This window comes from Urocitellus parryii, chromosome 6 (genome assembly GCF_045843805.1).
Source record: "Urocitellus parryii isolate mUroPar1 chromosome 6, mUroPar1.hap1, whole genome shotgun sequence".
NCBI classification, from domain to species: domain Eukaryota; kingdom Metazoa; phylum Chordata; class Mammalia; order Rodentia; family Sciuridae; genus Urocitellus; species Urocitellus parryii.
The window spans coordinates 112,619,342-112,646,969 of record NC_135536.1 but is presented as its reverse complement, the minus strand read 5'-3'; the positions used below and the strand labels follow the sequence as shown (position 1 = coordinate 112,646,969).

Below are 27,628 nucleotides of genomic sequence, written 5' to 3'. Positions count from 1 at the left end.
TTCCAGAAGGGCCAAGGAGCTGTGCCTGGGGAGTTGACCATTGAGGTACCACCTGACCGAGAGCAGGAACCACCCAGGGTTAAATGAGATGGCCACGCCCAGCTTTGATACATTGAAAACATTTTATTTTCAACTCTATCCTTGGGAGGCAGCATAAATAATCACAGAAGACCACAAAGGTCGATGGGAGAGAAAAAAAAGCTCCGGAAGTGTGAGGCGAGATGAGCTGATGCTGCCTGGCGGCGAGGAGGGACCAGGAGACCCTGCTTCAGCTCTGGGAGGGTGGGGGGTGTCAAGGAGAGGCCCAGGGCTGGGGGCTCACCCCTCCCAGCCCCCTGGAGGGCCAGTGGACAGGATGTTCTGCAGGGTGGCTGAGGAAAAGCAGGTGGAGTGTCCTGGATCTAGCAGATCCTAGCCAGTGGGAGAAGAGTGGACACCCATGTCTTGATCCCCAGATCTCACCCCCAAGCTGTGACTTTTCTGAGAACAGTGCTTTGGGGCTCTGTGGGTGGTGGACCATGAGAGGAGACAAGGAGGAGAAGGAAAAAAGAAAATTTGCAGAAGACCAAGTGAAATGTGGCATCCCAGAGTGGTGCGCCCTCGGGCCACCGCCCGGTTCCCACGTCTGCACAATGGAGCCTGTGAGGATGGCGGGATCCTATGTGTGAAAGGATGGTGGCGACTTGAAAGTGCGGCACTGATGTGAGCGGCTGTGGTCGGCTGTGGTCGTTTCTAAGTGCGTAAGGCTGAGAGTGACTGAGAGAGCGGTGGGGAGAGACACAAGCAGAACATCCCCAGAAGCCATCGGACCCCTGCTCCGCCTGCCCCAGGAGGAGCTCCACCCTTCTCAGCCTTGGTTTCCTCCAGGAAAGAGGCCTCATCTCAGATGGAGTCCCCTGAGGGCAGGGTGAGATCAAGGGGGGTCTGGGGCCCCCAGCATGGGGGGTCTCCACCGGGCAGTGTGGCACATTGGCACTACTGGTGTGGGACAGACGGTAGAAGTGGCTTCCGGTTCTCCTTCTGGAGAAGCCTACAATGGGATTGGCATTCGATGCAGTGGGAAGGGCCCTGGCCACCAAGGGTCCTGGTCCTGGGTACACTGTTGACCTGCTGGGTGATTTAGTAGGTCTTGTCCCCATTGCAACCCTCAGTGCTTTCTTTGACAAATGGGGACACTAATCCCTACCCTGGCTGGCTCACAAATTAACTGGGAAAAGGGTGTGCAAGAGCTTTGAAGAGACTCACGGGGCAGGCAAGGGGTCATTATGGCCTTGGAGAGCATCCTCTTCATTCCCTGAAGACAAGGGGCAGGGGGAGGGGAGGAGACAGAGGGGAGCCTGCCGCGGCTGCCCATGTCAGGTGAGCCAGGGCTGCTGGGACTGCAGGAGGAGCCTGCAACCCAGCCCTCACTCTGTGCTTCCAGCCGTGATCCTGGGCAGGCCTCTATTGAGTGCTGACATGTCCTGACAGCCCCTTGGCAGGGGAAAAGTTCAAGTTCTAAGTCGATCAGGGATTCTGCTTCCCCCTCTGCTCTCTCGTCTGAGGAAGACACCTCTCAAGGAGTCTGTGGTCCTGATCCAGAGGAGAAGCTTAGCTCCTGGGTGGCAGGAAAAGGGGCTGTCAGTGGGGGAAGGGGTCTCCAGGAGAAGCTGGGGCTAGTGTTAGCGTGAGGTCAGGAGGTCAAGGGTCAGCTTCCAGTTCTTGAGGCAGTAGAGGGGGGTCTTCAGGCTGGCCCCCCAACTCCAGCCCTGGCTCTGTCTCTGGGGTCACTGGATAAAGGGAAGTTAAGGGATGAGTAGAAACCACGGAGAGATCGGCTTAGAAATCAGCCCAGCTGAGGAGCTAACAGTTTTTGGGGCTGTTGCGTAAGTTTTTCAGTTCCAGCTGTAGCTGCCGAATGCGGATGTCCTTCTGGGCCAGCTCCTCTTTCAATCGTCGAATCTCGTCCTGTTGCCGGAAGAACATTCGGAGGAGCTGGGGTGGAAGAAGAAGAAACAGGGCCACAGAGGGCCCGGGAGAGAGCAGGTGAGAAGGGATTTGGCAAGTGGGTCTCCAGATCCCCTGCCTCCCAGGCTTCCACTGCTCTCAGTCCTGGGCAGCCCGGATCCATCCCCATCCACCTTTCACCCTCCAAGCTCAGCCCTGGCTCCTAGCTTCCTTGTGACCTAAGAGAAAGGCAGGCGCTCACCGATGAAGGTCTGGGTCCAGCCCTGCAGTCCAAATGTGAACCTAATGCTTTTCTTTATCATCCTGGATGGAAACCTTTCTAAGATCTTTTTCATCCTTCTCTTCTTAAGGAGGCTCAGGATTCAGAACGGAAACTAGTTTTTGGTTTGATTGTGGTGCAAGGGATGGAACCAGCTCCTCATGCATGCTAGGGAAGCTCACTACCACTGAGCTACACCCCAGCCTTGGAATTTTGCTTTTAAAATATGGGACTATGACCAGGTACCAAAGTTTTCACTGAGAGGTGATTCCTTCACGGGGTGGGCACGGGGGCCCAGCATCAGGTATGTTGGCAGACCTTCACTCAATTGACTCCCTGGATTGACTGACCACTTTCTTCATTTCCTCTGTAAAACATACTGACAGGGCTGGGGATGTGGCTCAAGTGGTAGCGCGCTCGCCTGGCATGCGTGCGGCCCGGGTTCGATCCTCAGCACCACATACCAACAAAGATGTTGTGTCTGCCGAGAACTAAAAAATAAGTATTAAAAATTCTCTCTCTCTCCCTCTCCTCTCTCACTCTCTCTTAAAAAAAAAAAAAAAAAAAAAAAAACATACTGACAGATGCCCACAAAACACTGAGCCCTGGAAAACAGCAGGCTACTCTGGACCCTGCACACCAGAACTGAAGGTCATCCAAGGTCACTTGTGTTTCTGTAATTCTGATGTGAGTTACATTTACTATTGTAATGGCATACTTTAATTCAATATGATATACACTGATGAAATGAGTATAAGAAATTTTTAAAAAGAACTTAGCTAAGTGCTTTATAAAATCTTGCTAAAGGTGATGCTAAAAAAGTACAGTTAAGGGCAGGGGTCATGGCTCAGCCGTGGAGCGCTCACTTAGCATGTGAGAGGCACTGGGTTCGATCCGCAGCACCACATAAAAACAAATAAATAAAATAAAGGTATTGTGTCCAACTACCAGTTTAAAAAATGTTTAAAAAATATAGTTTGCTGGGTATGGTGATTCATACCTGTAATCCCAGCAACTTGGGAAACTGAGGCAGGAGGATCGCAAGTTTGAGGCTAACCTAGGTGATTTAGTGAGACTATTCCAAAATAAAAAGGGCTGGCGGTGGATGAGGATGTACCTCAGTGGTAAGCTGCACCTGGGTTCAATCCCCAGTACTTAAAAAAAAAAAATTGTAGCTGAGTTAGGCATGGGTGATATAACCATAGAGATTGGGTGATAGGCTATCTCTTGCTGTGTAGTGGTGGCACAACTGTGTGTATTTGTCAAACCTCATAGGGCTACACACTACAAATGAGGAAATTTATACCCTAATTCACCTGTCTCAAAAACAGATTAGTGAAAACAAGGGCTTTGCTTTCAGAATGACTTTAAATTTTTGTTCCACCCAAATGAAATTAAAACAGGAAATTGGAGGTAGGATGTGATTTATGTGAGAAAGACATGGCAGATTCCAGCCAGGGGAGAACTCATCAGATAAAACACCAAAATATGTTGAATATTTGTATATTTGTATGTTTTAAATGAAAATCAAAATTGATCAAATTATACTATTTTATTGTGAGATGTATGAATATAACAAATCTCACTGTTAATAATTATAATGAGCCAATAAAAAGAGGAAAAATGAAAATCAATTATTTAAGCAATGTCTGCATTATTTTTGATTCCCTCCCTAACCTACTTTTTTTCTTTTCTTTTTAAAATTTTATTAACCAACAAACCACTGATCCTGACTATATCTTCTCCAAGGGACAATATACTATTTTTCTTTATAGTAAATGATTCTGCACAATGTTGCATCTTCCACATTCTCAAAACTTCTTTGCAGGGCTGGGGTTGTGGCTCAGTGGTAGAGCAATTGCCTTGCATGTTCGAGACCTGGGTTCGATCCTCAGCACCACATAAAAATAAATAAGTGAAATAAAGGTATTGTGTCCAACTACAACTAAAAAATAAATATTAAAAAAAAAAAAAAAAAAAACTTCTTTGCAGCCAGGCATGGTGGCACACACCTGTAATCCCAGCAGCTCTGGAGGCTGAGGCAGGAGGATTGTGAGTTCAAAGCCAGCCTCAGAAACTTAACAAGACCCTGTCTCAAAATAAAATATAAAGAAGGGCTGGGGATGTGGCTCAGTGGTTAAGTGCCCCTGAGTTCCATCCCTGCACCAAAAAGAAAACAAAACAAAAAACTTCCTTGCAGATATTAGGTCCACTTTTGTCAAAAACAGCTTTATTGAAGTATAATTCTCATACCATAAATTCACCCATTTCAGGTGTATAATTCAGTGTTACTGAGTTGTATGACCTACGTCTCCTCTGCTGTGTCAAGCTCTCAGTTGGTCTTTACGCTTAGAGCAACGTGTCTATCTTTTGCAGTCCCACTTTCTCTTTGGTTGCTTCCAATCCTCTGTGACAATTAGAACTGTGAGGGGAACCAGAGTCTGCAGGCTCTGAGCAACTTCCTCCCAAGGAAGATACACAGCTTTGGAACAGAGAGATCATGGTCTGCTCAGACACCCTTTGAAGTTTTCCTCCGTGTTCTCAGTTCTGATCACACAGGCAAGTCTATAGCTAAATGTTCCTTGATTCGACACTCCTCTACCCTGCCTGCTCCAGATCCAGGGCCAGACCTGAGTTCAGGCCCTTGCCACTGCCCACCTGGGCAAACTGCAGCCACCTGTGTATCACTACCTTTGAAAGTAGGGCACCTTTCCAAAAACCTTTTCTTAAAAGGGAAAATGTTAAATATTTACAAAAATAGGAAGAACAGCACCACAAACCCCCAAGTATGGATTGCCCAGCTTCAGCAAATAACACGTAATCATTCTTGCTTCATCTCTGCTCCCTACTTCCCTTCCACCACACCCCTCGGGAATTATTTTGAAGCAAATCCCATTTATCATAAGATTTCATCCAACCCTAGAAAACTGAAAATCCCTCTACAATGGCACACAAACATACTTCACAGCAAACATATTATCAGGGATCCTGTCCATCTCCCCCTTTTAAGACTGTGAGATCCCAGAGGTCAAAGATATTCTGATTTTTATTAATTATAGCAATAATGTAAGTTAGTGGGCCTCCTCTAAAATGGCCATGTCATCCTCCCCCCCTCAAGAGTGGGCTGGATCTAATAGGTTGGTTCAAACAAACAGAATATGGAAGAATTGATGTAATGTCATTTCTTTCTTTTTTTTTTTTTTTTTTTTTGCATCAGGGATTGAACTCAGGGGCACTCGACCACTGAGCCACATCCCCAGCCCTATGTTGTATTTTATTTAGAGACAGGGTCTCACTCAGTTGCTTAGGGCCTTGCTTTTGCTGAGGCTGGCTTTGAACTTGTGATCCTCCTGCCTCAGCCTCCTGAGCCACTGGGATTACAGGCAGGCACCACAGCTATTCTAAGAATAGATTAAAAGTCTGTAGCTTCCATCTTGGAGTCTCTCTCTTGTACCCAGGCTCTGAGGAAAGCCAGCTGCCATGTGTGTGAGCTTCCCTATGGCAAAGTCCATAGGGAAAGGACCTGAGGAAGCCTCTGGCCAACATCCCATGAGGAACTGAGGCCTTCAATCCAGTTGAAGTGAGTGAATGTGGAAGTAGATCCTTCCTCAGTCCAGCCTTTAGAAGTGACCACAGCCCCAGCAGACAGTGTAACCACAGCCTCACGAAAGCCATAGCACCCATAGAAAACTGTGAGATGATAAACATTTGTAAGTCATTTAAGTTCTGGAGAAATTTGTTACACAGCGATAGATAGCTATTACAGTTGGCCTCTTTCCTTGAGCACTTAGTACAAACTGGAAAGAGCAGTACAGATTATCTTCTTTAATGCTCATGGCATCACATACCCCTATTTTTCCATGAAAAAATGAACTTAGATCAAGAAACTTGCTTAGTCACCCAGGAAATAGCAAGGCCAGGATTCAAATGCAGATGGTTCCATGCAACTACTTCAGCTGCACCAGTCCCAGTGCCTGGCACATGGCAGACCCTCTGACTGGTGGCTGAGCTGGGCTGTACTGATCCCTGGGTTGGGGGTGGGGGGTGCCTTCAGAGGGTATGGACAAAGCTCAGCTCTAGCTGTCCCTAAAGGAGCTTTCTCCCATTCCAAATGACACAAAGAGCACTTTCATAACTAGCCAGCCCTTTCCACAGGCCAGGAAGTGTCTAAGCCCATCACTGCCTTGTGCCCAGAGGGAGGCAGGGCTGCGATGCACCAGGCCAGGCTTGCTTCTTCCCTGTGACACCACATGACAGCAGCAACCTGAAATGGATTCAGGAGAAGACTCACACCTCCGTGCACTAGTGAATTTGAGGCGGGGCAGGGGCAATTATCTCCCCACCATCCCAGCCTCTATTTATTGGGGTCAGAGGCAATGGAAGCCACAGCAGGCTACTTATAGTGTTTGTCACGGGAAGAAAAATGCTTCCAAATGGAGCTGGCACATGGGGGCCTGAAGCCCATGATTGAAATGTAAAGGTCTTGCTCTTCCAGGGCCCGTGGAGGTGATGACTTATATTCCTTACCTCGTTCTCTGTCCTGGGTGGGACATTTTCTAATAAATCTATTCCGTTGACCACAACGCTCTTCTTTTCTCTGATGGGAGCCTTAAATACCACTTTTGAGGACTTCTTATAGCCTTCCTTCAGGGACATCAGCACGGGATCTAAGGAAGGCAGGGGAGGCGTCTCACCGACTGGTTGCTGTCAAGTGACGTGCATCTCACTGACATGCTTGACAGCAGGCAGGTGTGAGGGCGAGCAGGTGGAGGGTGTGCCAGGGGCCAGGCTGAAGGCTGGAGTTGCAGCCTCGTGGCCTCCTCTGAGAAGCCGACCCACAGCGGTACCTCGGTTGATGCCTCCCAGCCATTCATCCGGGGTCAGAGCTGGCTCCGTGCCCGGCGTCATGGGGTAAATGTCTTCCTGGTAGGAATCCGACTGTAGTGGAGGAAGCACAGGGGAGTGGACAGCTGGGGGCTGCTGACTTCTCCTCCCAGACCTCCCGCCATGCTGACTGCTTTCCTGCTCCAGGTCTTGGCTCTGGCCATACCAGCTGCCTGGACCTGCCCTTGTACTCAGCAGGCCCAATTGTCCCCACCTGAGCATGTCTCGCTCTACTCTGTACCCGGAGTCTGAAGATCCCAACCCACTGTACCTCCTTCACCTGGGCTCCTCCAGGCTTATGGGCAGCGGTGAGCAAGCTAGGATTCAACACAGGGGCCCTCTGGTGCCCATCCCAGTCCCACTCACCCTGCGGGGCACGATCATGGAGATGGGCTCAATCAGGCCCTTGAGAGTCACCAGCTTGTAGAAGCGGAACACCTCACAGGCCGACACATCCAGCCCGTGTTTGGGCATAACCCCTGTGGAGAGGTGCACACCAGTCCATGGGGGCCCGGATATCCACCCCCCTGGGTGCATTTACCCCTGCCTAGTGTTCTCAGCCAGGGGCCAGGAAGAGGTTTGGAGACAACAACCCGTGCAGAGTGCAGCTGGGTTTGCAGCCTCAGGCTTGAATCAGGCTCTGATGGAATCAATCTTTCTCTCTTTTCTCTCTCTCTCTCTCTTTGTACTGGGGATCCAGGGTCTCCAGGTCTACTATTGAGTTACGTCTCCAGCCCTTTTTATTTTGAGATAGGGTTTTGCTAGTTACCCAAGCTGGCCTTGAACTTGTGATCCTCCTGCCTCAGCCTCCAGAATAGCTGGGATCACAGGCGTGTGCCACTGCACCCAGCAGAATATGACTCTTACTGGTCACTTTTCAAATAAGTCCCTTGGACCAGACATGTCTCATCATGTGCACACTTTAGAACCTGGGCCTTGTAGAACCCGAAGAGACTGCAGAAATATTTGAATCTAGTTGACTCCTTTATTTATGAGGCCACTGAGGGGCAGAGGGGCAGGGTTTATCCAAGATAACAGGGTCCCAGAGCCCATTACCTTCTGAAATGAACTGTCTTCCCTAAGCCTCCGTGTCCTCCGAGAGCGAGGAGGGCAAAGCCACCCCCTCCCCTAGAGGTTAAACACAGCCTCAGATGTTTTTCTGTTGTATGTCTTTCAGAATAAGTGGTGCTTGCAGGTGACATCTGTGTTTCACAATGTCCCTAACACCCAAGTCTCCTGAATACCTACTAGGAGGGGACAGTGTGGTGTTAGCACAGCTCAAGCCAGGTTTGATTCTGCCCCTCTATCTGCCTCTCTGAGCTCTCTTTCCTCGGACAGAAGCAGCTCCATGAGAGGCAGGGATCAAGTGCAAAGATGCCCACTGCCAGCCTGGCACCAGGAGGAGCGTGGGTGGATGGCACTCCTGTCTTTCCCTGTGATGTAAGCGGGAGGTAGGCTCTAGGTCTACCTCCCCGCCCCTGGAACAGAAACTCCTTTTCCAGATGGTGCAATTCCAGGAGGTGGAGGGGTTGGAGCACTGGGTACCCCCTTGGGATTTGGAGCTAGCAACCCTAAGTTTGAACGTTTCTGCCACTTCACAGCTCCAGGACCTGCCAGGCATGAGTTACGTAATGTCTTTCAGCCTGAGAAAAATACCTGGCTCATGGTCAATGCTCAGTGGTGGCCAAGGTGAGGAGGATGAGGACAAGGAGGCAGTTACTCTTAGCTCCTCCCCAGCCAGCACATCCCATGCCTTAGCCAGTGCTTCTGACCTTACGCCCAAACATCTCCAGGAATCTCCCCCTCCTCCCCATTTGCATACTATCCACCTAATTATCAGCCTCTCTTGTCTACAATCTACAACTGCTTGCTAACTGGTCTCCATGCCTCCTAGTGGCCCTTCCCATGTTCTGCTCCCCCATAGAAGCTAGAGCAATCTTACACTAATATTCAAACCACAAGGTGTTGCCCCACCCCTCACCCAAGAAAAAGAAAATCCTCCAATGAGTTCCAATAAATTCCAAACTCCTTCTCCTAGTTAGTGCTTTCCCCCATCTCCTCTCCATCCCTGCTATATCATAGTCTATGCTGGGTTTAACCATATGGATCCTCCTTCTGATCCTAGAACATGTCAGGCTCCTTCTGGCCACAGGGCCTTTGCATTAACTGTTTCTCCTCCTAGGACTACTCTATTCCTTCCCACCAGGGTTAAGCACTCAGGTGAGCCAGAATGTACACTCAGGCCTGACTCCAAAGTCCAGGCTACTTTCTGTGCTACTTGGTGAAGGGGTGTCCCTGAAGGAGGTGGGGATGACAGAGAGCTGGGGAAAGGTGGGGCAGGGACAGACCGGTTGCTGGGGTTGGGGTTCTGGCTTCCCAGCACCTCAGGAAGGGGTTTGAGTCTCGTCCCTGCCTTGGACCTTAGTTACTGAACTACCTTCCACGCATGTCAGACCCACTTAGGGCTCCATCTCCTCATCTGCGGTGGGGAATGAAGACACAGTAGCCTGAAGGCTGCTGCTCAGCACGGATGCCAGGGGACGCAATGCCATGGAATGACTGAGCTGGTGGATGGGGCAGTGACCGGCTGGCTGAGGAAGGACCAGCTGACCCTCCCAATAGCCAGCACCTGCAGGTTCCACTCTGACTTGTCCGAGACGGTGGCCTTCTGAGTCTGGTTTCCCTTTTTAAGGAAGAGGGTGATCCACGAGGCAAATGTCCAGGCAGCCTCTGGGCCCCCTTACCTAGGCCTTTCTGTGGGGCCGGTGAGCGGAACTCCATGAGGTAACTCAGGTAGGGCTTCTCTGTGCTGATCTCATAGTACCGGATGTTTCCGTCCCCCTGGGGGCAGGACAGAGGGTGGTGAGCAGGCCCTGGTCCCAGGGTCTGCTGAAGAGAGCTGCCCTCGATGTGCATCAGAGAGACCTGTGCTCTCCACGGGGCGGTCCTGCCATGGGGACTGACTGGAGGTGGAGGCCGGAGGTGGGATGGGGGCAGCATTTTCTGACAAGTAAGACTATTGACCAGGGGCCTGTTGGTGTTTCGAATCCCGCCGTTCCTCGCCGTCTCTGCACTCGGGGCTCTGAGCTTGACTCCCACATACAACCCGCACCCCTCACCTTCCAGGGAACTCTCACTCACTGCCAATTGGGCAGGAGCCAGTGTGGACTTCAGGGCAGTTGTAGGTGGGACAGGGTGAGACCCAGGACCTGGGATGACTCATGGGAAGTCAGAGAGGTGAGGGTGACTCTTCTTAGGAGGGTAAAGGTCCTACCGGGGCAGGAGTCTCCCACAGGTTGCCCCCCCCCCCACTACCTTTCCAGCCAGGTAGAGCATGTGGGTGTCGGCATCATAGAAGGGGAACAGGAGGCCAGAGAGCCCATCAATTTCTTCCTCAATCAGTGGCATGGACAGGTCCTCCTGTGGGGAGGCAGGGACAGGTCAGCCTATGTCCAGGCAAGACGGTACCTCACTCCTTGAATCTCAGCCAAGCCCTCAGAGTCACAACCCTTTCATGCCAGGTCCCCCTCAGATGTTAAAAATCTTGTCCTGTGAGTGGGGGACAAGGATGCATTCCTGTCATAAAAAGCAGCCAGGGCAGGGGCTGGGGAGGTGGCTCAAGCGGTAGCGTGCTCGCCTGGCATGCGTGCGGCCTGGGCTCGATCCCCAGCACCACATACCAACAAAGATGTTGTGTGTGCTGAGAACTAAAAATAAATAAATAAATAAATATATTTTTTTAAAAAGACAAGAAATGGTATCCAGAACTCAGAGACTCTGTTAGCAGTCTTATTTGTAAAAAAAAAAAAAAAAAAAAAAAAAAAAAAGCAGCCAGGGCAGTAGGAAAGCCCAGCAGGAGGTAAGGACTTGTTCTCAGTGTCCCCTCTGCACACCCACTACTTGCTGTGTGCCCCCAGGCAAGCCTCCAGATCTCTCTGGAGCTCAACCCCAACTCAGGAAAAAGAAGTCAAGCATCTTGCAGTGGTGGGCAGGCATGGTCCCAAAGCCCTCTGGGCCCAGTGCCAGCTCCAAAGTCTCTGACTCGCTGGTGATGTTGTCAGAGCTGGCTGTGTGGGGACAGGCACCTGACTTCCTGAGGAAGTGGCCTCTGATGGAAGTCAAATGCTTCCTTTAGCCCAAACCCAGCTAGATCTCATTCTCTGGCCTTCCCGCCCTCTGGCCCAGCCCGCTCTGTCCTGCTGAGCCTTAGCAGCTTTTCTTAGCCTGAGACTTTATTTTATTTTATTTTAAAAAATTTGTTCTTTTTAGTTATACATGATAGTAGAGAGTATTTTGATACATTATAAATACATGGAGTACAACTTCTCATTCTTCTGGTTGTACATGATGTAGAATCACATTGGTCATGTGATCATATATACACATAAGATACTAATGTCCGATTCATTCTGCTGTCTTTCCTATTCCCACTCCCCTCCTCTCCCTCCCATCATCTTTTGTAACCGAGACAATAGGTCTTGTCTCAAGTGGCACAGAGTTAACCCTGCCCACCTCCGGGGCCTACTTACGGGCCTGTGCCACTGCTCTGGGCCAGGCGGTAGGTGAGGAGAGGATGTGCAAAAGGACTGGACACACAAGTCCTCATGACCCCGCAGACCCAGCTAGGAGACCAGCGAGGCCTGGCTAGAGGCCACAGTTGGACGTGGGCACGCGTGCACACCGATGGAGGCAGTGCTGGGCAGGGGAGACATGCTCTGCTCCCACTCCCAGTGTGAAAATGCTGACCTGGCTCCCTGGAGGCTCTGCAGGCCTTGGCCCAGTGCACCCATGTCCCACTGCAGGATGGAATCCCAGCACATGCTGGGGGTGCACGTGGAATGTAAGCCTGTGTCTGGGTTGATCAGCAGCACATCCAGGCTCCAGCCAGGTGGCTGATCCACTCTCCACCAGAGGATGGGCCACAGCCTTGGCCCTGTCCAGGGACCATCTATGGGTCCATCCCCCAGGACCACATGAGCCTCATCCAGCCCTTCCCTTCTCTTATATCTCGTCCCCCCTTCCACATGGAGTGGAGACCCCAGGAACCCAAGTCATAAACCTCTATTCTTGCCCCATCTGGGAAACAGAGACCCCAGGTGCTCAGGCCTAGGTGACCTGCTCCCTTCCTGCCCACCACCTAGCCTCCCTGTACCGACCTGGTCCCAGAGGGCGATCTGTCTTGTGTTCCACCTGGAGACCCCTGTCGTGAGGAGCCGCTTCATGTTTCCTAGGAACACCACCCGGTTCACTCGGTGGTTTTTGCAGTTGGCCTCCTGGTGGGACAGGCAGCGAGTGAGCCAGGGACCCCAACTTTCAGGTACTGTAGTGGCTGAATTGCGCCCACAGGAGATATCATCCTAATCCCAGGATACTATGGATGTTGGCTTATTTGGAGAAAGGATCCTTTTTTTAAAAAAATACAGGGGATTGAACTCAGGGGCACTTAACCGCTGAGCCACATCCCCAGCCCTTTTTTTATATTTTATTTAGAGACAGGGTCTTCCTGAGTTGCTTAGGGCCTCGCTAAATTGCTGAGGCTGGCTTTGAACTCACGATCTTCCTGTCTCAGCCTCCCAAGCAGCTGGGATTACAGGTGCGCGCCACCACGCCCAGCTGCAAAAAGGGTCCTTGCAGACGTAATTAGGTTAAGGATCCTGAGATGAGGGGTAACCCCGGATTATATAGGTGGGCCCTAAATGACATCACAAGTGTCCTTGTAAGAGAAAGATGAGTATACAGACGCGAGGGGAGGCCAGGTGACCACGGCAACGGATACCAGAGTGCTGCAGCCACAGTCAAGGCAGCCAGCAGGCGCAGAAGCTGGAAGAGGTCAGAATGGATCCTCCCCCACAGCCTCTGGAGCGCGTTTGGCCCCGCTGACATCTCGATCTGGGGCATCTGGCCTCCAGAGCTGCGAAAGAACACAGTTCTGTTGTTTTAAGCCACCTCATCTGTGGTGAGTTTTTGTAGCAGCGACAGGAAATGAACACAGGTGCTGTGGAGCAAGGCAGCCCCGGGAACCAGAAAGCCAGGCCTCTGCGGGCAGGAACAGGGCAGGGAGGGGTGAACTTCCACCAAGCCTCCTCCCCCAGGTGGGAGGGGGGACACAGGGCATCTCTTAAACCTGACTTGTAAGAAGGACTCATTATCCTCATTTTGAGGACAGGGAAACTGAGGCTCAGGAGGACACAGGACACTGCTGCTTCAATGTACAGTAACCTGGTTTCAACAGGAGGCTCCTTCTTAACTGAGCGCGCTCCTGCTCCTACCACACTGAGTTCCTCCTGACTCACCACAGTCCTTCGCCAGGTGAGTCAGCACCAGGTTGGAAAGGAGCAGGGGGCAGCCCAAAGGTCCAGGCTGGCTGCACTTGATCTGGGCTTTAGTCCCAGTTCTGCCAAAAAAAGAAAAAAAAAAAAAAAAAAGCATACCCTGGGAGAACCTTTGGCCTCCCTGGGCTTGGATCCTCATCTGCGAGTTGCAGGCCCGTCCTCTGTGCTCCAGCACCCTTTGTGTTCCGTGTGGGTGCTGGGCTTGAATTCTAGCCCCGCCCCACGGACCGTGAAATTTGTTTCTCAACCTCCCTAAGGATCAGTGTTGTCATGTGTAAAACGGAAAGAGCAACGGTACCCACCTGGGAGGACTAACAGCAGTAACAATGCAGAGGCCTGTGTCTGTCACTCAGCAAGCCCATAGTAAATGTTGGTGAATACTGATGATACTAACAATAGGATTATTTTATCTGTAGTCCTCCCAATAGAAGATGACTTTCTGGTGTTGCAATTGGATTCTTCCAAGATTAACACACCCAGGTCAAGCACTGATCTCTCTTATATGGTAGGCAAACCTTCAATGGCTTCCATATTTTCCATGCTATGCAGCCCAGTGAATGGCATACAGTAGGTGCTCAAGAAATGTTCATTTGTTACTCCTGAATGGAACCTACCCCCTTCCTCACACTTAAGACTCAGGACATTCAAAGACCAAAAGTAGAGCTAAGGTCACCACCAACCTCCCCACTTGGAGCCTTCTGTGGGGATGGTTCCCTGAGCCATTTCCCCAGCTCATCCCAGGCAGGTGGCTGGGCAGTGAGTCCAAAGTCTCCTCCTTCTATGCCCATGATGGGAGTTGGTTGACACCTGGGGATTCGTGTGCTAAAGATGTCATCCCAGCAGGCCAGAAGAATCCCATCTGGAGGAGGCAGGTGAAGTGGGTACAGGAAAAGATACTGGGGCCCTTCCCACCCAGAAGGTAGGCAGGGCTCCTACAAGGGGAGAAGCTGCCAGAGCAGATGGGCTAGAACAGGTGACCACCAGAGTGAGAGGAGGGCCCCGGCACAACCTCTTCCTCCAGGCCTGGTAGAAAGCCGAGCCCCAGGCCCAACACCTTCTCCCTCCACCTCAAAAAAATGTGGGGTTCCACCTGCAGAACTCGGCCAGAGCGGGGCTCGATCACACGCAGCTTCTTGTCCTTGCAGGTGGTGGTGAGCAGGCTGCCGTCGGTGTTGAAGGACATGCAGAGGATCACATCAGTGTGGCAGTCGATCATCTTCACCGGCTCGCCCACGTCCAGGTTCCAGATGAGGACCTGAGAAGGCAGAAACGCAGCAGGGGGGTCAGCCGCTGCTCTAGTGTGGGCGCCTGTCCTCGATCCACCCCTGGTTGCCCTGGGAGAAACACCTCGTGCAGAGGCTGCCGTGTGCTGGGCTGCAGCCTAGTGACATTGAGTTCTATTCAGAAAAGCTGACGCGTCTGGTTATACAGATGCACTAATATCCCTTGCCTGGTCCCAGGTGGCTGGCACCCCTCTGTGGAGGGCATGCTTAGAGTCAGGGGATGGGGCTCTATTTTCTTCCCTCCAGTTCATCAACCACCAGAGAAGGCAGGAAAGATGCCTCCAGCCCCTGTGGACCCCAGGAACAATGGGGTGCATGCGAGATGCTCAGTCGTGTATAGTAAATGAATGAGTGAGCGAATGAATGAATGAGACCACAGTAGTGAACATGCTTAGGAAAAGGCCTTCCTATAGATCCCCAACATCCCCTTCTCTCTCCCTACCCCTTCCCGCTGATTGACTCTGCCCCACTGCCCCGCCCTGCTGTGCACCTTGTAGTCGTAGCCCGCGCTGAACAGGATGTTGTTGGTGGTGGGGTGCCACTCGACCAGCCCCACACGCCGGCTGTGTCCGTGGAGCTCCAGGAGCGCCTCCGTCATGTTCCGCTTCAGCCCACCCTCAGGGATCTCCCAGATCCGCACCTGCAGAGGAGAACCAAGGGCTTTGGCTGGGCGGACAGGGAGAGGAGTTGATAATGAGGTTCTTTTCCTGGGATACCCAGCTTTCCAAGGCTGGCCAAGTGAGGCACCTCCTGGTTCCGGGCAATAGGTGAAGCCTGACCAGAGGCCTCTGGGAAGGTGCCAAGAGTGGCCAGAGAGGAGATCAGCTCCCCTTTGCCTTTGGGAGTTTTACTCTAAGAAGTCTCTGCAGACCTATGAAGATGATTCCTGGCATGCAGATGTTGCTGGGGTCAGCCAGGTTCAGGACCATGTGCATGCAGCGTTTAGCAAGCGTTGGAGGAGAAAGCCTATCTTCACCTCCACCTCACAGCCTTCCATGAGAATCTGCCTTCCTCCTTCTCTCCTCAGCCCCAGCTCCTGATGGTTCCTCATGGCCTGGGCCCCCACTCTGTGCCCAACCCAGTAGGGACACTTGAGTGGGGGGAAATGCATCTGGGAGGCTGGGAGGTCCCAGTCTGTCCTGAGAGGTGATGGACTCGGGAGAGTGACTTGGCTTGGAGTCACTGAGCCTAAAACATGGGCAGAGCCTAGAATGGAGTTGCTATTTTCAGTCTTGTGGATGCTGAGAAGAGGCAGAAAAAGATGATCTGCTAAGAGGAGGTTGGGACATGCAGAGAACAGTGGAGAAGAGAGACCACGTTGCCACAGAGAGATGAGTTGATCCCCTTCTCTGCAAATAACCCCCTGCACCCTGGGACTCCTGACATTACCCTGGTGGGCTTCTGTCACTCAAACTAAATTCCCACTGTGTCATCTATATAGCGGGAGTGGGGAGGGTGGGTGCCCCTGGCTCTGCCTTGTGTACTGGTGGTATAACACGAGACAAGGTTGCAACTGTTTGTGAAGGTGCTCTGAACAGACCTGTGGAGTAACAGTTCTTGTTATTATCATCATTAATTTTGTGTATTAGAATCTAACCAGGTGGAAAGGAAAGAGCAGGTGGGATTACAATTTGGATATCTTTAGAGCAACTCTTTTGAAAACCTGAACTCCACCCTTGCTAGTAAGGAGAAAACAGGAAAACTGGCTTTGAGATACCATTTGAAATCCACTAAAATAGCCAACTGGGCGGGGGAGGGGGAGTCAGTGTTGGCAAGATTATGCTGGAACTTGCATTGGGGTTGGCAGTATTATAAATCAGAGGAGCTCTTTTGGACGCAATTTGGCAAACTTTAGGAGGAACCATAAAGACATTTATAGTAGACTCTTTGACTCCATAACTTCACTCTAAAAATTCAATGTGCACATGAAGATGTTCATTGCAACATCATCTAAACAGAAAATGTAGAAACACTCTAGGTAACTGACAATTTAATATGCTCTGTCAGTATGTCCTAGTAGCCATGGGTTATAATCGTGAAGGCTGTGGATAATCACAAAGAGCATGATAAGGACAGCCAAAGGCCGACTCTGGGCCTGAGGAGTAAGACCAGGAATGGGCACCTCCAGGGAATTCCTTTAAGTCTCCTATGCAAAAAGGCACTTCCTCCTGAGTCCTCAGAAGTGAGGTTTCCCGATACTTGTGTCCCCCAGGACTCATGCACCAGACGACTGGGAGGTTTTCAGATAAGAAAGTCAGGTTCAAGCAAGGACTGGGGGTCACCCCATATGCATCCTTCTCAGTTTCAGAAAATCATCTTCAAATGCACACTTCAGAAAAAGTTGATAATTAGGGGACAGTTGCAAATGTTCTTTTGTCCCCATTTCCCCACTGTCATCCCTTTTGGTGGCTCCAACCCTCCAGTAAAGCCCGACATTTCTGTTGGGGAGGGAAGTAAACTTGAAGAGGGACCTGCCTCACAGTCTTCCTTGACAGTTGCTTCCTTGACAGTGCAGGCGTGAGGGCTGGGGACGAGCTGCTAGGTACAACTACCTGGCTGTCAACTGGTATGCATGTTTCTTTGTCCCCAAGATGTAACACAGGAAAGTGACTCTTGAAACAGGAAGACTATGCTTGTATTAGACACGTGTACAACACACACACACACACACACACACACACACACTTACTTCTTTCCTTTTTACCAAAAAGAAACTGTATCACATGTTCTTCAGCTTGATTTTTTCATGTAACTATAGCCACTCAGCCATGTTCCCAGCCTGTTTTTAATTTTAGTTTTTCAGTTTTGAGACAGGACCTTGCTAAGTTGCTGAGGCTGGCTTTGAACTTGGGATCTGCCTGGCTCATCCTCCTGAGTTGCTGGGATTACAGGTGTGCACCACTGTGCCCAGTTTACCTTATCTTTTTAAATGGCCAGAGAGACATCTGTTATATGTCTGTCCCAAGGTGAATTTGCTCAGTCTCTATTAACTGACACCTGGGTTCTGAGCATTACTTTTTCACGATTGCAATTCATTGTATGATGATGAACATACAAGTGTGTGCATGGTGTGAATATTTTTGAAGGACAAATGCCTAGGTATGCATCATCTTTTTAAAATAGTTATTGTAAAATTGTTTCCCAAAGTCATCCTTACTTCTACCCTCAGAGTCTGAGGACACTTCTTCACCTTTTCCTCTAAATAATACTTTCTTTGCCGGTGTGGCACTGGAATTAAACTCTATGCAGGGCATGCTACCACTCAGCTACACCTCAGACCTTTATTTTTGATTTTTTTGAGACAGGATTTTGCTAAGTTAATGACGCTGACCTTGAACTTCTGATCCTCTCACCCTCCCAAGTTGCTGATTTTGAAGGCTAGTAATGTTTGGGGTCAGTGGTAGATTGCCTAGCACCCAGTACTGCAGACCAAAAAAACCCAAAAAAACAAAAATTGATTTTTACCCATCTGAAAGGTCAAAAATACCATCTGGTTGTTGTTTGGCTTTTTGTTTCCTTGACTCTTAGAAATACCAGGCATCCTTCCTGGTGTTATTGGCCACACTTGTCTGTGCTTGGGTTGGAAGGTCTCAAAAGCTTTTGGACTCAGATTGATGAGACTTTGAGAGGTGGAATCACAGGGGGGTTGGGGTGAGGACTCCGTCTAGGGGCTTGCCTTACTTGAGCATGGTAGGCAGTCTGTGCACATGGTGATGCGTGCAGGAAATTGTCCCTGGCCAATGTGAGGGATCTTTGAAGCCTCCTATAAGTCAACAGGACCCATGTTGAGCTTATCTCATGCTGCTCTTGATGTTAAGGGACAGACAGATGATGATATGGGAACAGAAGTTAAGAGAATAATTTTATAAAATGGCCATAGTGCTGACCCCCACATGCTTTCATTTCCAAGAAGCAATTTACCTGCAGCCCTGCCTGGGCTATGTGGACAGGATATCTCACATTCCTTAGCAAATTACCTGTTCACTGCAGGAGAAATGCAGGCCCAAAATAATGTCGATGGGTAGAACCCAAGAGATTTTTGTGACCAGATCTGAAACTCTGAGACATAAGGATAGTTCCTCCCAACCATAAAATTCATAAGAATGTATGGTTAAGAATCCAATTAGGGGCTGGGGATGTGGCTCAAGCGGTATCACGCTCGCCTGGCATGCGTGCGACCCGGGTTCGATCCTCAGCACCACAGACAAACAAAGATGTTGTGTCTGCCGAAAACTAAAAAATAAATATTAAAATTCTCTCTCTCTAAAAAAAATTAAAAAAAAAAAAGAATCCAATTAGAACCAGGCCTGAAGATGTTCTGCTTGAGCCTGGAGTCTCAGGAAAAGAACATTTGCTCAGGACAACCTCACTCATGAGCAGCCAACTGAGGTGAGCCTGGGTTGTCCCTGCATGCTGGCCCAAGGCAGGGACATCAGGACGGGTGTGATGCTCCTTCCACCGGGTGCCAATGCCACACACTAGGAGAGTGACAGGATGAGCCAGTTACCGCTGTTGCTCTGGCTCTTGGATTAGGAGGTAGAGACCTGAGTGCAGGTCCATGCATGGGTTATCTACACTGCACTTCTGGGTCACAAGAGCTGATTTGTTGGGGTGACAGCTCTGCTTGGGAGCCTGGGGATGGAGGAGGGGCTGCAGCAGGGCAGGTGGTGCTCAGGTGGCAGGCCCTGCCTGGATCCAAGTCTCATGGATCAAAGGGCTACAGGTAGAAGCCAACAGAGTTGTTTTCTCTGACAGTTGTTAGATATAGGATCCCAGACAGGAGTTGGGGGACCAGGATGAATAAATATAACAGAAAGAGGTACTTTGCCTTGTCACCATTTGATACCAGCCACTTCCCTTCCTAGGCCCTGGTTTCCTCATCCACCCATTGAGACGTTATTAGTTCATCCCCCAAACTTTTCTGCTTTTGACACCACTGAATGCGTTCGTGGGAAGGAGGCTGTTCTGCTTGAACTACAGAGACCGCAAACAGTTGGTGCCAGATGCTCTTAAAGCTCACAGGCCGCGCTGGAGTTCCCAGTGGGCCTGAGTCACTGAGAAAGGACCTCCTAGCCTTGCCTTTAGTATTTAAGGGATTCTCTAGAAACTAAGAACGGGTTGGATGTGGGAGGAGCACTGTGAATCTGCCCAGAGGTTGCTCTGGGAGGTCACTTGGATTGGACAGGAAAGTCAATAGTCTGCCAAACAGGATTTCAGGGAGGAAGGGGTGGGGAGGAGAAGTGGCAAAACAACCAATCTCTGCTGCAGGCCAGCGGTGCCTGGGGCTGCCCCTTGGTGAGCGCCTGGGTCAGAGCTGGTTTAACTGTTCTGGTCCATCCAAGAGAATATTCCAGCCCCGCCCTGTGCCCCCAGGGGACAGTCCAGGGTCTCAGGGAGCCCAGGGTCTTTTGAGGAGACAGTAGACTTGTGCAGACTCAGTAAAGGCAGCTGACAGGGTGGCCTAGAGACCAAACACCCCCACGTGGGGAGTGGGGGTGGGGGCAGAGCTGCTGGTCAACAAAGTGAGAGCTCTGTGCTCTTCCGCACTGTTCCAGACCAGGCTCTGACCTTACTGGCAGGAGACTTTGGCCAAGTCCCTTAGCCTGAGTGTCAGTCTTTTCATCTGAAAGATAATTATACCCAAACAACAAAGTTGCCATGGAGACCTAATAAAGACAAAATATATGCACTACCAGATTACCAAGGACTTGATAATTCCTAAGGATGCTTATTTAATATTCATTAAGGGTTATATACAACTTTTCATATGGGTCAAACTTAGATGTGATTTTTATTTTTCATGTGCATTTTTTTTTTGCCCCCTGTATGGTCAGTACATTTGGTATGAAGTTTCTTTTTTTCCTTCCTTCCTTCCTTCCTTCCTTCCTTTTTTTCTATCCTTTCTTTCAGTAGTGGGGATTGAACCCTATCTTGCCCAAGATATGCAGATACTCTATCACTGAGCTACATCTCCCGCCCTTTCAATTTTATTTTGGGAAAAGTCTTGCTAAGTTGCCCAGGTTGGCCTCGAACTTGCCATCCTCCTGTCTCAACTACCCAAGTAGCTGGGATTACAGGAGTGCTCCACCAGGCCTGGCTATAAATTGCATCTTTAAAATGTTAGGCCAGGGGCTGGGGCGGGGGCTCAGTGGTAGAGCACTTTCCTGGCACATGTAAGGAAAAATAAATAAATAAATAAAGGTATTGTGTCCACCTACAACTAAAAATATTTAAAAAAAAAAAGTTAGGCCAAGGGCATTGTTCAGTGGTGGAGTGCTTATTTAGCATGTGTGAGATTCAATCCTCAGCACCACAAAACAACAAACAAATAAACAAACAAACAAAAAACTTTCATAATTTCAGATTGGAGGTATTTGGTTGTATCTGTTTTCTGACACTTTAGGGGGAATGACTTAGGGCCAGAACCTAGTGAGGGCCTCAAAAAGACACAGTTCCTAAGGGAAACCATGCTCCATTTAAAGGACCTGCTTGTTACACAACTGCAGCAAACAGATACTATTTACTATACTGTATTTACTATACACTATTTACACTTACATTGTAAATGCAGCATAGGAGCTCAGAAGAAAAGCTGGAGTTCACAGCGGGCCAAAGTACATGGAATAAGATTTAAATTTTAAACTTCTTATTATCAACATTTTTGGAAAAACAATAATGACAACAACAAAACCCCTCTGTAGTGTTGGGAGGAAAAAGAAAGTGAAAAACCCTCTGTAAGCATCCAGTTAAGCTGTACTGTAGTATGCAGACATCGATCCCAGGTTTTGCAACTAACCACTACTGGGGTTTAACCTTGCCTGGGGTCAAGAGCATAGCAGCAGTCCCACATCCCACAGGGAGAAGAGAGCAGCTGGAGGATCTTGCTCAGAGCCTGGAGGGTCCTGGAATTCTGACCTACTCAGTTCTTGTCCACTGTTCTGCTTAGTACTGGAGATTTGAGTTCTTTGTCGCTCACGTAAACCAGGGGTAGAATCTCAAAGTCTACCTTCTTCTGACCACCTCACTGTTTCCCAACAACGTGAGACAAATCACATCAAACCCCTGGAGGCAGGAGACACTAACTGGGACCTGGAGAAAGAAGCATGCTTGCACATCTGCTGCCAGAGTCCTGGGAGGGGGTTGCTACAAGTCCCTGCTGCCCTGGATCAGATCCAACCACCTCAAGAGGGACGGATCTGTCCTTGTGCTTATCTATCCCAGGAAATGGAGCAGCTGCCCAGCCCCAATTCAATCACGTCTCACTCGTGAGACCTGCATTGTTAGGCGATTTCCTCATCATGCAAACATCGCAGAGTGCCCTTACACACCCTTGGATGAGGGGCACTACTTCACACTGTGAGCCCTGTGGGGAAGCTGCTGCCAGCCTGTGCGGCATGCTCCTGTACCGAATGCTGTGGGCGATGAGAGCACAAGTATCTGTGTATGTGAACATACCTAAATATAGAAAAGGCAAGGTAAAAATATGGTGTAAAAGATTAAAAACCAGTGCGCCTGCACAGGGCCCTCACTATGGCAGGAGCGTGTAGTTGGAGTTGCTGGGGTAGGGGTGGGGTGGGGGTGGGGTGGGGGAGTCAGGGAGCCAGTGTGAGAGTCAAGGCCTTGGCTTTGCTCTACCGTGGACATTGCCAACGCTGCACACTGGGGCTGCACTCAGTTCACTGAAAGATAATTTCCTAGCCTAGCACAGTGACGCACACCTGTGATCCCAGGGGCTCTGGAGGCGGAGGCAGGAGGATTGCAAGTTCACAGTTAGCCTCAGCAATTTAGAGAGGCCCTGAGCAATCCAGTGAGACCCTGTCTTTAAGTAAAATATTAAAAAACATCTGGGGGTATGGGTCGGTGGTTTAGCACCCCTGGGTTCAATCCCCAGGACCAAAAACAGAAAAAAAAAAGATAATTTCCTCTTTCCTCTTTTTAATAAACTAGAAGACAGGCTTAAGCGAGCTTCCTATCAATTATAAGCTTTTCTATTTTTAAAGTTCTCTCTCTCTCTCTCTTTTTAAATTTCTAAACTTTTTGTGTTGAAAGGTAAGACAGGACACATGCACCAGCCTCAGTCCACACAGGGGCAGGATCATCACAATCACTGACTTCCACCTCCAGGTCTCCACCCCCCCACCAAGGGTCTCCAGGGGAAGTGACACCAAGGAGCTGTCACCTCCTGTGGTGACAATGCCTCTTCAGGAATCCCTGCTGAATGATCTGCCCCGGGCTGTTTTACAGGGAACTTTTAATTTCATTAGTAGAAGGAATACACGCTGAAATAAAATGTGCAATTGAGTAAATATGTAAACCAGTACTACAGTTGTCTGCTGTCATATCAAGTATCATGTCCGGTGCTAATCGCAGGTGCTGTACTTTCCACATGACTGGCAGTGCAGCATGTTTGTTTACACCACAGACACGTGAGGAATGCTTTGACATTATGACAGCATTGCTGGCCAATCAGCATTTTCCAGTCCAATTGTAATTTTATGGGACCAGGGCTGCAAATGGGATCCTTCATCAATGGAAATGTCGTTGTGCACGCAGCGCATGACTGTATCTCAAAATCACCCTTCCTGAACTTGGGATGGTCAGCTCCACCCGACAGGGGTAGGTTCTTTTGATTCATGCTGCCTGAGCCGCACCCAGGGACTCAGGAGGCTGAGGCAGGAGGATCACAAGTTCAAGGTCAGCCTCAGCAACTTGGTAAGACCTGGTCTCAAAACAAACAACAAAAAAGGGATGTGGCACTGTGGTAAAGTGCTCCTGGGTTAAATCCCCAGTACCAAAAATAAAATAAAATAAAATTCATGTGTGTCCTGGCACTTCCAAGATAGACTTACAGAATGAGTGAAAAAATGGAAGAATCCAGGAGTCCAGAAGGCTACTGAAAAACCAGCCTCTACCTCAGAGCAAAGCCTGTCCAAGGAAGGGGGCGTGACCCTTGTCCTTGGAAAGACCCACAGAGCACTCCTAGGCACTTACCCACCCTGCTGAGCTGTTTATCTACAAATACCAGGAGAGATCTGCTCTGCCAGGTGTCCCTGACTCAGTCAGGCTAGGTGGGGACCCATAGCAACCCCCTAGCAACCACCAATCAGCATGAGTCAGGGAAAATATTTGGGATGCCAGATGACCCTCCCAGTAGTTTCTGGTGGTTGATAACATGTTGGGAAACCATGTAGTTCCGCACGTACTCCCCTCTTAGCTTAAACCAATCAGTTTAAATAAATCCCCCTCTTGTCCTAACCAATCACCCTTACTCAACTTGTTCCCACCAGTGAATGTGCTAATCATGTTTTAGAGTTGTTTAATGATTTTCCCGCAGTGTGTGATGATTTGCTAAGAGATGCTATGGTGTATGTGAAGTCCCTGCCTTCCCCAAAGAGTGTATAAAACTGCTGCAATCCCTGGGCTCGGGGCCTCTCAGTGTCACCAGTTGCTGTGTGCGTGTGGAGGACCGAGCTAGCTCGCAATAAACACCTCTTTGCTGCTTACATCGACCTTGGTCTCTGGTGGTCTTTGGGGGGTCCCGAATTCGAGCATAACACTACCTATGATCACTAAGTCCAGCAGTAGATCACCCCCAACCTGGGGGAGCAGGCGATGGTGGGCTGGGTAGATGGATCACCCCTTTAATCCTGAGTTGGGAGGGAAACTTGGTGGGGGCTTCTCTCCTGAATTGCAAGACTCAGCAATTCGGTTGATCTTTTTGGGAAACTAGCAAAGGAAGCTCCATGAATAAAGAATGGGGTGTGTGGGGCAGAGCGATGGCCTGGGAGCCCAGATCTCTGACTCCCACCCAGCCTTCTGGCCACCCATGACTGGGGTGAGTTATTTAAACTCTTATGTCCCTACTTGAGGAGAAGAGAGTCACAGTTATTATTGATGAGACTCTTAGTAGCCAAGAATCACGTTCACATTTATTTAGTTTTCCCTGTGAGCCCACTATGAGCCCACTTTATAGTAGGGCAGCCAGTGCCCAGGGGGGTTAAAAAAAAAAAAAAAAACTAGTCCAAGGTCATAGACCTGGGAAGTGGCAGAGCCAGGGTTTGAACCTATGGACTCCTGAGCCTGCTTAACCAGGGCCACACAGATGCTTTCTCTGAGGCTATCAGAGTTCCCCTCTCATCTCTGAGTCTCCCTCGCCCCTCTCTCTCTGTCACTCTGGTGTGGCAGGAGGCAGGATGGATGGCTTCCTGCAGGACTGACATGCTGCCCCATCCCATCGAGCTCCTGGGGAGGGGCTTGAAGACAAGGCAAAAGAAAGATGCTGAGCTGGGCCCACCAGGAAGACCTTCCCTCTCCCTACTCCCCCCTTCTCCTTGAAATGTCAGAAACCTTCTCTCTCTCTCTCTCTCTCTCTCTCTCTCTCTCTCTCTCTCTCTCTCTCTCTCTCCCCTGCTGCTGGCCCCCCAGAGAAGAGGGAGCACGAGGCTTGGAAAGCGATAGCGCCTTTCCCTGCCGCCTGCCAGCCGCCCTCCCTAGCTGCAGCAGAAGCTATAAAAAGCACAGCCCTTCAACAATAGGTGACATCACCCAGCGGCAGAAAGAACTGGATTTTGCCAGATGCCAGGGAGAGTTATGGCTCCCATCCTTCCCTCAGGACGAGGCCCCCTGGGAAGGGGCTCAGCTCTGTGCCACGCATCCTGCAGGGATGGAGGTTAGATTGCAAGGCCCTCCTCCTGCCCTGGTGGACATGGGGACCCACGCCATAGGCGATTTCTCACGGCTGGGAGAGGAGCTAGGGAGCAGGGGGGCTTCATTGTCCTCTGAATGCTCAGTGTTGAGGAGCAAGAGGAGTTGAGGGCTGGGAGCAGCTCCTGGCTCTCCCGGGGGAGGCTGTGGCTGCTGCAAGGGCTTTTCTGGCCCCTTTGGGCCGGAGCCTCCCCAGCCCTGGTTCGGGGCCCAGTGCCTTGCTGACTGGCCTCCCGACCCTGGCTCTGGATGTTGTGTTTGGTGCACAGTGAGTTGACCATCCTGGCTAGAATGGGTCACAGGAGGTGTCTCAGGGACCCATCAAAGGATCCCAGCCAGGAGCACAGCTTGGCTCTCCCACTGCACCCAGGCCTGGGGCAGGGAGGCCTCCCCTGCAAGAGTCCCCAGTGGCCAGCGCGGCCCTGCACAGAGGCGCGGCTGTGCTTAAATCCTGGGTGTGTGCTGGAGCTGAGCTCTCAGTCTGCCGTGGCTCCGAGCCTCAGTTTCCTCCCCTGTAAAACCAGGGCTGTTGGTGACGTGGTAGGAGGGCAGGTCAGGGACCTGCGTGACAAAGACCCCTGTCCTTCTTCAGGAGCCACTGGGCTCCAGCCTCAGGGCTACCATGACTAGACCCTTGCCTGAAGCTCGGGAGCAGACACCTGAGGGGTAAGGGGGGCTCTGAGCCTGGCTCTGGGAGCAGCTGGCCTGGCAGCCGGAGTGAAAGCTCAGCTCCTCTAGGTCAGAGGACCTCATCTCCTAGTCTCGGCATCAGCAGCCCCGCAAGCCCCTCCCTGCCTGGCCGCTCCCCACCGGTCCACAGATCCAAATCCCAGTCTGCAGGGGCTCCTCCACAGAGCCACCAAGACCCTGCCCTCCTCCTAACTCCCCTCCCCTGGCCCCTGGTTTGGGCTCAGATGGCTTGAGAAGCACAGGCGTCCCTTCCAAGTTCAGCTGATCGCCGTGTCCACACCTTCTCTCCAGTCCCTGTGTCCCCTTCCATCCTGCTGTCTGCCCACTCTCCTCACTGTGTGCCGCCCCAGGGCTCCAGCCACGCCAGGTGACTCTTGTTTTCCAAGCCACCATATGCATTCCCTCCAGGCCTTCTCCTGTGCCAAATCTCTCCCTGGGACACCTTTAACCTGTTTCCTGCTTGTGAAAGACCTGCTTCTCCCAGGTCTACCTTTCTAAATCTACTTTCCTCCCTGCACCTTGGTCAAGATTAATTCTCTCCCTTGCCAGTGTGTTTGGCCCCAGGGACACAGTGCCCTCCTTTTGTATTGCATTTTGGCGAGAGGAGTGAATGGCAGCAGAGGGCTCCCCAGTGTCTCTGAAGCAACCTGAGATTAGCAGAAATTTATGAGGTGCTAGGCAGAGTGCTGGGTGCAGACACCCTTGCCCCCTTTTCCCACGTGCTCAAGGTGAGGGTGGCTATTATGATTACAGTTTCAGAGATGAGCAAAACCAAGGCCCAGAGAGGTTAAATCACATGCCCTAGGCCACCCAGCTGGTAAGTGGTAAAACTGAGATCTAAGCCCAAGTCCATCAGATTCCACAGTTAAGCTCTCTTTGGACCCCAGTAACCAGGAGGGTGTCAGGCACAGTGTGATCTATAGGTGTGTGCAAAACTGAAGAGGTGTTGTGGCTCCTACGGCCAGGGCGGAGCCTCATGCATGTTTGAACACACACCCTGGGTATTCTGTTCATTAGCTGGGATCTCTGCCTGGGAGGTAGGTGCTGAGCTAGAACCAGGCAGGTCCATGTTGTCCTGATTCAGGCAAAAGAAGTGGTAACCTGTGGGCAAGGGGATGCATGACTGTAATCCCAGAGACTAGGAGGCTGAGGCAGGAGGATCATAAGTTCAAAGCCAGCCTTAGCAATTCGGTGAGGCCCTATCTCAAAATAAAAAATAAAAAGGGCTAGGGATGTGTCTCAATGGTTAAGTGGGTTAAGTGCCCTTGGTTTCAATTTCCAGTACCAAAAAGAAGGAGGGGGAGGAGGAGGAGGGAGAGGAGGAGGAGGGGGAGAGGTAACTTGGGAAGAGCCAGGGGACAAGCAATTCTAAGAGCTGAGGCTGAATGTGGCCCTCTCCTGCACCAAGGTGGTCACTGCTCTTCTCTTAGGCAGCTGGATCCCTTGGGGAGACTCACTGAGCCCCCAACAAGCATGCTCTGCTGGATCCTGTGGCAAAGGAACTCGTGGAGCAGGAAGAACACAGCTGG

At 50.6% G+C, this 27,628-nt stretch overlaps 1 protein-coding gene across 1 annotated transcript in view; it reads right to left on the bottom strand.

Moving 5' to 3' along the window:
• Positions 1-146: 146 nt before the first annotated feature.
• The window catches only part of Coro2b (coronin 2B), a 135,738-nt gene continuing 108,256 nt past the window's right edge, over positions 147-27,628 (bottom strand). Inside the window, exons 4-12 of the mRNA XM_026387805.2 lie at positions 15,196-15,345; positions 14,513-14,677; positions 12,247-12,363; positions 10,406-10,510; positions 9,835-9,931; positions 7,457-7,569; positions 7,054-7,144; positions 6,734-6,873; positions 147-1,974 (exon numbers count right to left, since the gene is read on the bottom strand). Coding sequence (XP_026243590.1) covers positions 1,843-1,974; positions 6,734-6,873; positions 7,054-7,144; positions 7,457-7,569; positions 9,835-9,931; positions 10,406-10,510; positions 12,247-12,363; positions 14,513-14,677; positions 15,196-15,345 — 1,110 coding nt within the window. The 3' untranslated portion in view covers positions 147-1,842. The remainder of the gene's footprint in view (positions 1,975-6,733; positions 6,874-7,053; positions 7,145-7,456; positions 7,570-9,834; positions 9,932-10,405; positions 10,511-12,246; positions 12,364-14,512; positions 14,678-15,195; positions 15,346-27,628) is intronic.